The sequence below is a fragment of the Callithrix jacchus genome, chromosome 17 (assembly GCF_049354715.1).
Source record: "Callithrix jacchus isolate 240 chromosome 17, calJac240_pri, whole genome shotgun sequence".
NCBI lineage: Eukaryota > Metazoa > Chordata > Mammalia > Primates > Cebidae > Callithrix > Callithrix jacchus.
The window spans coordinates 28,140,326-28,153,151 of NC_133518.1; the positions used below are offsets into that span (position 1 = coordinate 28,140,326).

At 38.2% G+C, this 12,826-nt stretch overlaps 1 protein-coding gene across 6 annotated transcripts in view; it reads left to right on the top strand.

Moving 5' to 3' along the window:
• Positions 1 to 12,826, top strand: part of VEPH1 (ventricular zone expressed PH domain containing 1) — a 232,489-nt gene that overhangs the window by 102,527 nt on the left and 117,136 nt on the right. Inside the window, exon 7 of one of the 6 annotated variants that reach the window (XM_035278812.3) lies at positions 3,373 to 4,711. The exons of 3 other annotated variants lie outside the window; for them this stretch is intronic. In XM_035278812.3, coding sequence (XP_035134703.1) covers positions 3,373 to 3,375 — 3 coding nt within the window. In that variant the 3' untranslated portion in view covers positions 3,376 to 4,711. Of the gene's footprint in view, positions 1 to 1,626; positions 3,301 to 3,372; positions 4,712 to 12,826 lie in introns of those variants that run through there. 2 more of the 6 variants (XM_035278811.3, XM_035278810.3) reach the window with 2 other exon arrangements.

Sequence of the window (12,826 nt, forward strand, 5' to 3'; positions counted from 1 at the left end):
CCAGGATTTACTCCATTTGTCTGGTATTCTCAGTTGAAGTAAATTCACAAATAAGAAATAGTATTTGATTAAATGTACCCAAAACACAGCAAAAATACATTGGCCATTTCATCTTTCTCAAATGAGAAGGTTGCAGTGGAAACCTTTCAGACAACAGCAGAAATGACTTCTTAGTAGCACCTAAGGGTTCATTCCCCAAACATATATCTAGCAATTCATAAATGCACTTAACACGGTACCTGGCATATTAAAAAAATGCCTGATGCATTTCAACTAGCAGCAACAAAATAGCAGCAGCAGCAGTATAATAAACAAAACCTGCCTAGCTAGAGAGGCCAACAAGAGAGGGAAAAATACAAGTGTGATCCTACTTCCTTGCACAAAGTCTTCTGTGGTCTCATCCACTGCCTATGGGATACTATGCAAACCTCTTGGCATGGCCCCAACTTCCTCCTGTAGCTTCGGCTCTTATCTGTGCAGTCTACTTCATTCCCCTATGTTCTGACTACTCAGGATTTTATACCCTTCCCTGAACACCTTTACTCTGACTTACGTTGAGACCTTCACAGCTTATGCTGCCTGAACAGTTTTCAACCCCTTCTCCTGCTTATCTTACCTAACCCTGCTCAAATGATGCCTCCTCTGTGAGTTCTTCTCTGTCCCCTTAGGCAAAGTTAGTCAATCCCAGTCTATAATTCCATAGTAATTTGGTTGTACCTCAAAAGTGTGATGGTTGTATCTCAACCATGTCATGTTGTAATTTGCAGGTTCATGTCTTTTTCTCCTCCCTAAGTCTTTCAGCTTCCAGAGTAAATAAATAAAATATTGAGTCCATCTGAATTCACCTTGGCTATAAAATTGAATGAGTACTTGAGAGCACTGGTAATTAAGAATTTGAGGGTTGAATTCTCACTTGAACTTTGGTTCCATCAAGTCTCTGTCCATTTATTCTAACTGACATAATTATAACTTAAGAGAGAGGAAGAGGAAATACTAGTGTGGAGAGGTCTGTATACTGAGCTTATACAATCTATCTCTGATACCTAGCAGGTGAAAGATGATAATGAAGTTGACAGTGGAATATGGAGTCACTATACAATAAACATGTGGTGTGAGCCATGGCCATCCATAATGGCTGCTGGTAGGTGACAAAAGTGAAAGATGATACTGAGTAGATTATAAAGAGATTTTCACATATGAGGTCTCAGCATGCTGCAAATGAGTTGAAGTACAGCCCCAAGAAGGAGCCCTCACCACTGTAGACTGAGAAGTGATCACCACCAAGGAACTGTCTGTGCAAGAATCTATTACATAAATGAGCTTGCTTATGGTGGGGGCAAAGTAACATGTTGACTAAGGGGGTGGGCTCAGAGTCAGCCTGCCTTGATTTAAATCCTGACTCAGCCACTCACCAGCTATGGGCAACTTACATCAGCTCTCTTGACTGATGTTTCCTCATCTGTAAAATGGGAATGTTATTCACCTCATAGGTTTGTTGTGAGGATTTAATGACCTAACCCATGTGGAATAGTATTTAGCAAACAGTAAACATTTGATAAATGTCAGCACTTGATTATGTTACTCAGCTTGGCCCAAGCCTTTCTCATTGCATTTATTTGTATACAGGCTAAAACATGACCCTAACAGACTGAAATTAGGGAGATGAAAACTAGAGAAATGGCTTAACTTGCCTCTGCTTCTCCAAGGAAAGCAGCTGAATGGATATCTGCGACCAGTCAAAATCAGGAGAGAGCATTGGAATGAAGCACCATAGACAACCACATGTATCATTAAAGCTGGAAAGGAGGACTGGCTACACATTTTTTTCTTTTTTAAAAAATAACTGTTGTATGTAGATTTTTCTTCCTCAGGATGGAATGTATATCTGTTTCACATTGACATCACAGACCACCATTCCTGAGAGAAATAAGGATAACAAAAATAATAGCTTTATTTTATAAAACTTCATAAATTAAAATAGGCCTTGTTTTCTTGGGCCACTGGAAGTACACTGCTTTCCATAAAGGGTAGGTGGTCCCCATGCCCCCACCTATATAAACAGCTCAAATAAGTTTGCAGCCATCTTTATAAAACTCTTATTAACTAAATCTGCCCAAACTAAGCTGATGCTTTTTGTCCATTGAGGACTGAAATAGAATATTTGTTTCCACTTTAGAGGGTTTTACTTTTTCATTATTTTCTTCCCTAATTAGACTCTCTTAGCCATGCAAGTGGTCTCAGCCCACTTGTTAGGTATTATCGCTATTATAGCCCTCTTTCCTAACACGGGTCAACTTGGAAAAGAGAATGCTTTAGGAATGACATTGATTTTTTTTGAGAGGCCAACTTGAATTCATGTATCTTTCCATCTATTTAAGTCGCAAATAAGTGGACTGAAACAAATTTTAGTTTAATAGTCATCTTTACTTTAGGACCTGGTCATATTACAAAGCCCAGACCAGTATGTAGGATGCAGTCCATTACCATGCCCCTCTTCTGTGCCAGACCTACAAGGCAGCAGACCTAGTGGTGGAAACAGAGAAGAGGTGCTTCAAAATGTTTTTACAGATAATCTGATAGCACATGGAAGGATTCTATGGCCACTTGTTTTTCCTTCACTGCAGACCAATAGCCTACATCTGTGAAGAATCAAATGGCATGCCCCTGAGTGCAGCCGCTGCCATCGTGTGTGTTAAATCCTGTGCCCTCTGCCTTGTTTTTCTAACTAGCTGGAATATGCTGGCTAAGCATCACGGCGTGTTCATTACATCCTCTCTGGGCTCAGAGTCATGGACACTTTTCAAGTAAAGAAGTGACACACATCTTGCCCAGGTCGCGTTTCTGTGACATCCGGCATGCCTACAAAAACACTTTCAGGAGGAAAAGGAAAAGAATGACAAAGGCAACTGAGAACCACATTACTGTCCTCATCCTGGCTGTTGAATAACATCCTGAGAAATGCGAGCTGGGTGGATGATTTACACCTTTAAATTACAAATCAAGACTAAAAAAAAATCTGGGGCCATTCGACAAGAGGAAGGACCTGTGACTTAAAAGCACAATTTCCCCAAGGATGATCAACTTAGTAAAACTTTGGTAGGTTCAGTGACATTGGGGATATATTTTCTTAGGCCTTGGTAGGTGCCAGAGGCTGCAACTTAATATTGCAAAATGGTCATGGATTAGGGAAGGACTTTTTCCAAAATGAAAATTTATTTTTGTTTGTATTGTTTAAAAGGGTACACGTTAACTGTAAATAATATTAACAATAAACTTCTTACAAAGCATAAGGAATAAAAAGGTAGACTTTTAGTACATACAAAATATACTTTCAAATAAGAGTACTGATACTGCATATCCTCTCTCCCTCAGTGATATAGGGCGGAGCTGCTGATTCTTTCCAAGTATAAGGTCCAGTACTGGTGATGGGGACACAGAGGAAAGAAAGACATGGTCCCTGCCCTTGAGGAGCTCACAATTGGGGATGAAGAAGATGTAAAAACAGAAATTGGAATTGAATTTTTACTTGCCGTTACCGAATTTTGAACTGGACTAGGAAGGAAGGAACTAACTGCATGTGGGGGAGTTTTAGAAGAGCATTGTAAGTTTGGCTTGTAAGATGATAGGGTTAAGTCAGGGGAAGAGGAGGAAGGTATCCATGGGAAGTCATCACATTCAGTGGCAATCAGCCAGGAAAAGGTCTTGAGTCTTCTAGAAATTGTGAAGTACTTCAAGTGCTTGGAGCATAGGATGAATAATGGAGGGGAGGGAGAGAGATGAAGCTGGACAGTGGGCTAGATCAGATTATGAAAACTCCTTATTGATTAGTAGATAGTTCCTGTGTTCTACCTTCTCTTGGCTGATTCTAGGAACAATATTTTATTTCCCTTCATAGGACAGATAAGTAAATGTAATCCTATGTACCCTAGAGTTCCTAAGAAACTAAAGAGCTGGTGAAAGGACAAACAGTCCCAAAATACTTGTAAATCTAGAGTAGTAAGTGATGGTTACAAAGGTTACATGTTGCAAAAATTTTTAACAATGTCTTGTAATTATCAACTGTAATTTAGGCCAACTGACCAAATCCACAGAACACCTGCAGTTCCCTGTCAGCTGGACAGCTTCGCAAGTCCCATGACATGGCTGCACATAGAAGGGGTGTCTGCATGAACAGGATCAAACCCCACAAGTGGGCAGTCTGGTCCCCAGAGATTTTATCTTTCTCTTTCCAGAGGAAGACCATCTGACTTTCTTACACTGGTGTCTTAGAGGGAAGTATGTACTGCCTCAAGAAAGGCAGGAAGCTACCACTTAGTAAGTGCCCTTTCTAGCCATGAGCCTAAGAAGTGAACATACCTCAGATTCACCAGAAAGGACAACTGGGCATTGAAGAGGACAAAGCAGTTGCTAATTCCAGTTCAAATCCTGTTGCTCTTTTAAGATGATAGCAGGTCCTCACCCTGCCTGTAGCTCTCAGATCAAAATCACTTGATTTCTAACTACTTCCAATGGTTAGTATGTGAATTTCTTTGCCTATGGTTTCCCTGACTTCACAAACCATTCTGCTAACACACATGGCATGTGCATATGTGAGGAATGAATACTGTCTCATGGCATCCCACAACCAGTGATGGGAGTCAGTGTATTGTAAACTTCCATAACTCCTTTACCCCTCAAATGAAATAAACTCTCCCTAGAATTTTCCAGACTACTTTTTGAGCTGTTTGCCTTCTCTTTCTCACTCTTCTATTCCCCTATTGGTTTCCTGAAGTTTCCAAGTAAGTGATTTGCACTTAAATCATCTCAGGGTCTGTCCATTTCTGGGAAGCCCAATCCAAAACAAAGACATTTCTAGAACTTCCCCAAGCCATTGCAATCTGCCCTGCTCTGAACATACATTTGAGAATGTACATCTATAACATAGAGTTTAGCATCTGATTGTTTTCGAGTTGCATTTACTTTTAATTTATTTGGTGTGTGGATACATACACTCCCAACCCGCTATAAGCACTCTGAAGGAAGGAACCATACCTTACACCTCCTTGTGAACCTGGCACAACCCTTCCAAGTAATTAGCTCATAGCAGGTGCTTCACAGGTACTTGCCAACTAACTGTTCCATAGAGACTGGGACTTGACTATCAGTGTCTTTTACTAGTAGATGGCATCTGATGACATGGCAGTTTGTGTTTGAGGAGAGCAGGAAAACAATAGACATTGGATTCCAGTTAACAGTTGTGGCTACTGGTTTTTCAGGATCTGCCAGTCTCCATCCCATGTGGTCCCCAAAGTGCCCAGACAAGCGGTATTGAGCGTCACTCAGGAACTTGAATCAGAATCCATAATTTAACAAGATGCCCAAGTGGTGTGTATGCACATGAAAGTATAAGTGGTACTGCTCCTGAGGATCCAGGCCCTACAGGATTTATCTGCTATAGAACCTGGGGGAGTCTAGACATGCCCACAAATATATATACATGCTTGATGCATATGTTTCCAGACACACACACACAGTTATACCCACACAGTTTTCTTTGTGAGACCCACTTGTTTTTATGTAAGTAATCAATAACGTTTAACAGTCATTATCTTTGACAATGTCCGTATATACATGAAGTCAGGACATATCATGCATTATCGACAATACAGCTTATGAACATTTATCACACACCTGCTGTATGCAAGGCAGTATAAGGAGTGCAATGTTAAATAAGATTCAATCCCTCTGCTATAAAAAGGGACTTCTTTATCACTTAGAAATGATCCTTTACTCGCTTGAGCTCAGGAGTTCAAGGCAGTGAGCTATGATTGTGCCTCTACACTCCAGTGTAGAAACAAAGCAAGACTCCCTCTCTTAAAAAATAAAAGAAAAAGAAATGATTCTTTCCTAGGCAAAAACTGTGATGCATTGACATTTTTGTGTAATATTATTAGAATTACTTCATTCCCACTCCTGTATAAAGATAGAGGGTGTTCTGAATTAATGGTTCACACAGAATATCACAGAAGATATGTACAAGTCTTTTCTATTGTTTAAGCTCTTGTTTTTATTTTTTTAATGCTATTTGACTTTTTTGTACTTCAAGCAGGATCTGAAAGCATTCCCAGAGCTCCCTGCAGGATTTGACACAAGAGGTATTAGCAATATGATGTAAAATTGTGTAACAGTTGTACTGTCAAAATACACTAAGAGACTACTGGAAATTAGATGAATTTTGTTGCAAAGCCCCAACTAACTATACTGTTTTGTAATTATATTTACATTTTACTTCATTATTTATCAAAGAAGTTAAGCCTGTATTTATTTTGTAGTGAGTAGGACTTAGGAACTTAGTACTGGTTTACATGAACTGAGCTTAAGCCCTCTAATAAAATATGCATCTAACAGTTGACTTAACAGCAATACTCTATCACACTAAAATGTTCACAGGTATAGATCATAATATTAACCAAAGTGGTTGCTGTTATCTATGAGTATTCATGTAGATGACATGTAATAAGTTACAGAGCGGGTATCTTGACATCAGTTTATTTCTTGCTAAGTAATAAAGTAAATGAAGAAATATTTGTTGTTTTTTAAAATTCATAAATATGAGGTAAACGGAAAATAGATGTTTCCAGAACTGTTGATGAATAAATGAAAGTGGTCTGGGTAACGTTTCCCAACCTTCAGTGCAGTATAGATCCCACTGAGATCTAAACATCTAACAATTCACTCAGAAAAGTAGAAAGTAAACCTTTCTAACCATCTTGCTTCATTCAAATCTTTATTTACTATGTGTGGTTGATTTTTTAAATCCCTGGATTAAACTAAACTCCTACTTCCATTTACATTCTCTCCAGCTCTTTCTTCTGCTGCTTTCTGCTTTAAGAGGGCAAACTTCCTTAAGCTGTAGGCAGCATTCTCCCACCGTGAGTAATGAGAGTTCCTATTTCATTCAAATCTTCCTTTCTTCATTCAGAACAGTTTCCAGAGCCTACCTTCTCCATGACAGCTACACATTTCTAAAGCACTGTTTCGCTTTCTTAACTAGTAAATACGAAATAAAGGTGGGGAGTAAGAGAGTGATAGAGGGGCAACGGCAAAAGTTACAAACGTTCCCTGAAAAAAAATATTCTCCCTTCATCTTAAGAGGTGAGAATGACCTCAAAGGCAAGATGCATGGATCTTAACATCCCATCAAGATACACAATAGCACTATAGATACAATGAGGTGACTCTTCTGTTCTTTTATTGAAAAATGTCAAGATTAAACCAAATGTGTTAAGATCTCAACACAACCCTATCTAAAAGCCCTAAACTGTTTTATTCTATTTCCACCATTTATGTAAAGGGGAACTCACAAATGAATGGAAAGGAATTTGGAAACTGATGGTTTTCTCCAGGCAAGCATATTTCAGACTTTTTCTTTTGCAGACATCCTAGCTAGGGGTATCTTCACACCCCATTCTATTAACTGAAATTTGCTTCCATTCATTTGTTCACTCATTCATTATCTGCTTGCTTCTAGAAAGCAATTAAGGCAGTTCACAAGAGAATCACAGTTGCTGTGAAACAACAATAACAAAAAAGAATTAACTCCAGGAAAAATCCTGGAACTATAAAAGGGAGTCTTGGAAGGACTGGTGGGTAAGGTACCAGAGAAATTATTAATATATCAAACTTTCCTTAGCTAAGGAAATCACTAATCCAAGGCAAGGTTTACGCTTTGGCAAAATGCATTTTTTCCACTTCATTCTTCCTTATAAGTAATGAAATAATACCCAAATCTTTCTGTCTAGCCTGTATTTTGGGTGTGACATCTCAACTACCATGAATAAAAACATCTTGGCTATTTGTTTTAGAAATAAGTAGGTGCAAAGAAAAATAGGCACTTTCATCTAATTGTGTAATGAGTAAATAATTATGGAAAGTTTAATTGTAGCTGATGTACAGTTTGACTTAGTTAAATTTTACCATATTGTTCCTTTTTCTAATGAGCTAAACACATGTACTTTCTTACTAGCAAAATGTTCTAATACAATAAGTCTCTTTCTTTTTCTTTTTATTTCTGTTACTTTTCTTTCTTTTTGAACCCATAATAGGCATCATTCTTCAAAATGATTTCCATGATTGGGCCAGAAGGCCTGTGGTTACTTTTTTCTTTCAATCAGAGACTGAACCTCATTTACTAAACAGATATTGTGTAATTAAAGATGGGCTGCTTCTTTGAGTTCTCTAGAAATGTTTCAATTCTAAAGTCCCCAGTGGTCTTTCAAAAAGTTTGTTTAATTGAAGCAAAAGAAATAATGTAGCCATTGTTCAGGATAATCAATGAGTACAGGAGGGGACTATGGCATGGTGGGAGAAGAAAATCTGGCTCAGTATAATTCATTCTGGGTCCCTTGAGCCCACACAAAAGGTCTACCTTTAAGAGGCTAAGGCCCAAGACCCTAGTTTTTAGAGAGTAAATCCTAACTATGGGACCTCTAAATCTTTTATTAATTCATAAAATAATACTGTTTGAAGCTAAAATTAGATAGACTTCCATAAGCTTTAAGATTTTGTAATTATTTCGGGGTCATTGCAACCAAAAATGCTGGAAAAACAAACTCTTATCACAAATACAGAGGGATTTGTTTTTTTTTTCTTTATTGTACTTTAGGTTCTGGGGTACATGTGCAAATCATGCAGGATTGTTGCATAGGTACACACATAGCAATGTGGTTTGCTGCCTCCATCCCTCCGTCACCTACATCTGGCATTTCTCCCCATGTTATCCCTCCCGACCTCCCCACCCCACCTCCACTGTCCCTCTCTTGGTCCCCCCCAAACAGGCCCCAGTGTGTCTTTAGTTTCAATTTTGTCGAAGGCCTTCTCTGCATCTATTGAGATAATCATGGTTTTTGTCTTTGGTTTTTAAATACAGACATGGTCACATTGAATGCTATTTGGGGAAAATAATTTGAAATTGGAAAAATTTGATAGCAGACCATGTAGTTTTCTGCCCTTTGAAAAATTCAAACTAAAGACATCATTTATTGTCTTAAATAGCACAGCATAAAGTTAAGCCACCTCTCATATCCTCTGATTTCTATTTTAAATCCTAAGTCAATTTCATTCAAACATCTTTTTTAGGAAGATATAAAAGTTCCACACTTAACTAAATCTTAGCCATAATTTTTTTATAATTACAAAATTATACCTTCCTTTTTTCTCAAGGGTGGGGTTTGCTTTAGCATTCTGTGCCAAATGCACAGATTTGAACTAAATCCAACCTAACCTTTATTTTTAGCTGCAAAATTTGAGGTTCAGATAAAACAAAGAATACATCTGTTTTCATCAGCTGTTTCTGAAGTATTACTGGGATTTATCTTTAAAAATTGTTTTGCCCAGACAGCTTTGTTTTACTAAGCATGATTTATTACTCTCCCATGAGCCCACAAAAACTATGTGTTCCTGAATCAAAAATAATAAAGAATGAAAACGTATTTCCTTTACAATTGACTAAGTAATCACTTAAAATAGATAAATGTGTTCAAATTCTAATAGAGGATTTTTTAAATCAATGGGTAGAAAAATATATTCAATTACCCCAAGCTCATATACAGAAAAATTGAAACATGATCAAAAGATAAAAGAAAGAATTGAAGGAAGTGACTTTTTTGTAATGCTATTCTAAAAATCAGCTGTGAGTTGAAGAATTATCTACCTAAGAGAGATATCAATAAGGTTTTTATTTATTCATTTTCTGCTTTGTTCCACAAAAAATTATTTCAGGCAGCTTGTCTCTTGATGTTCTGTTAAAATATTATTGACTCTTAGCTTTTGAATATGATTAACATTTAATGTCTACTTTCTTAGCAAGCATTTTACATGTATTTAATGCTAACGTTTTAAGGCTAGAAGAGGATAGTCTTGTCTGGGTGGCAAATGTTTAAAGGATGAAATGTATTAATTGTACACTTACCTTGGAATTTAAAGATTACTAGATAGTAATTCTGACCTTTACTGGCTTCCCTACTTCAATAACAGCAACTTTTTTGCAGAATTGAAAAGACTGTAATATTTTTACTTCAGAAATAGGAAAAGATTGAGGAATAATTACAAAGAGAAAATGATATTGCTATTTAGATATCTAAAATAATGAGCTAAAGTTGGGCTCAGGTCACAAAGAAAATATTAAGTTGTATAATGTTTTGATGTAATCATGCAACTGTTTTTAAAGGAGAAATTGGCTTTCTTGGTTAAATGTTGAACATATTTCACTTCTAGGTAAACTTTTTTGCAGTTACCAAAACACTGGCTCACATTTGCTTACACTGAGTTGGTTTTGGGGTCTTGGACATTTCGAGAACCTCCCAACCATTATCAATTCTCAAGATAAATTAACTGGGAAAAATTAAAAGGCTATATTACTTTTAAAATGGCTTGTTTTCAGAATCTACAAGGAACTTAATCAAATTTACAAGAAAAAAAATGACCCCATTAAAAAGTGGGGTCATCAAAGAACATGAACAGCCACTTCTAAAAGAAAACATCCATGTGGTCAAGAAACATGAAAAAAAGCACAACATCACTAATCATTAGGGAAATGAAAATCAAAACCACAGTGAGATACCATCTCACACCATTCAGAATGGTGATTATTAAAAAGTCAAGAAATAACAGATGCTGGCAAGACTGTGAAGCAATAGGAATGCTTTTACACTATTGGTGGGAATGTAAATTAGTTCACCCATTGTAGAAGACTGCATGGAGATTCCTTAAAGACCTGGAGGCAGAAATACCATTTGACCCAGCAATCCCATTACTGGGTGTTTACACAAAGGAATATAAATCATTCTGTTGTAAAGATACATACACAAGTATGTTCATTGCAGCACTATTCACAAAAGCAAAGACATGAAATCAACTCAAATGCCCATCAATGATAGACTGGATAAAGAAAATGTGGTATATATACACCATGGAATACTAGCAGCCATAAAAAGGAATGAAATCATGTCTTTTCAGGGACATGGTTGGAGCTGGAAGCCATTATCCTCAGCAAACCCAAACAGGAATAGAAAAATCAAAGACCACGTGTTCTCACTTATAAGTGGGAGCTAAACCATGAGAACACATGGACACAGGGAGAGGATTAACACACATTGGAGCCTGCAGCGGAGTGGGGGCAAGGGAAAGTATCAAGAAGAATAGCTAATGCATGCTGGGCTTAATACCTCAGTGATGGGTTGATAGGCAACCACTATGGCACACATTTACCTATGTAACAAACCTGCACATCCTGCACATCTATTCTGGAACTTAAAATTAAATTAAATTAAATTAAAAAGAAAAGAAAATTGCTGACACAGAGAAGGAAGCAACAAACACTGGAGTCTATGTGAGGCAGGAGGGTGGGAAAAGGGAGAGGAGTAGAAAAGATAACTATTGGGTACTCAGCTTAATACGTGGGTGATGAAATAATATGTACAACAAATTCCCTATGTAACAAACCTTCACTTGCACCCCCAAATCTAAAATAAAGGTTAAAAAAATTGGTGACAAATTTTTGGGAAGAAGTATGTTGATGAACCTCTCTGAGTGGTCAAAAACTGTAAAGATATTGTGTCCTCTGTGTATGCTCAGCAAAGGGTGACCTTGGCAGAGAAGGATTTTGATAATAAAGTGGATACGATGACCCATTCTGTTGACACCACTCACGCTCTTTCCCCAACCACTCCTGTCATTGCCCAATGGGCTCATGAACACGGTGGCCATGGTGTCAGAGAAGGAGGGCTCAACAACATGGACTTCTACTCACCAAGGCTGACCTGGCTACTGCCATCGCTGACTGCCCGATCTGGCAGCAACAGACCAACGGTGAGCCCTCTATATGGCACTATTCCTTGAGCTGATCAGCTAGCTCTCTGTGGCAGGTTGATTACATTGGACCACTTCCATCATGGAACAGGCAGGGTTTGTTCTTACTGGAATACTCTTACTCCGGACATGGATTTGCCTTTCCTACATGCAATGCTTCTGCCAAGACTACCATCCATGGACTTGCAGAACTGCCTTATCGACTGCCATGGTATTACATACAGCATTGCTTTTGACCAGTGAACTCACTCCACAGACAGAAATGCAGCAATGCATTTGATCATGGCATTCACTGGTCTTACCATGTTCCGCTTGATCCTGAAGCAACTGGCTTGACAGAACAATAGAATGGATTTTTGAATAGGTACAATGCCAACCAAGTGACAGTACTTTGCAGGGCTGGGGAAAAGTTCTCCAGAAGGCTGTATATGCTTTGAATCAGCATCCAGTATATGGTACTGTTTCTTCCATAGATAGGATCCACAGGTCTGGGAATCAAGGGTGGAAGTAGAAGTGACACCACTCACCATTACCCCTAGCGACCCACTAGCAACATTTTTACTGTATATTCCCAAGAAATTGTGTACTGCTAGCCAAGAGACCTTAGTTCCAGAGTGAGGTATACTGCCCTTAAGATAGTAGGTTCTCACGAGAGCTTGTGGTTTAAGTGTGTGTCACCTTCCCACCCTTGCTTCTGCTTTCACCGTGTAATCTGCCTACTCCTGCTTTGCCTTCTGCCATGAGTAAAAGTTCCCTGAGTCTTCCCATAGAAGCAGATGCCAGAACTATGCTTCCTATACAGCCTGCAGAACCATGAACCAATTAAACCTCTTTTCTTATACATTACCTAGTCTCAGGTATTCTTTATAGCAATGCAAGAGTGGACAAATACATGACCCCTCTATAAACAGATACTATGATTAATCCCTTTTAATGAACTAAGCCATGCAAGGTTAAATAACTCACCCAAGGTCCATGT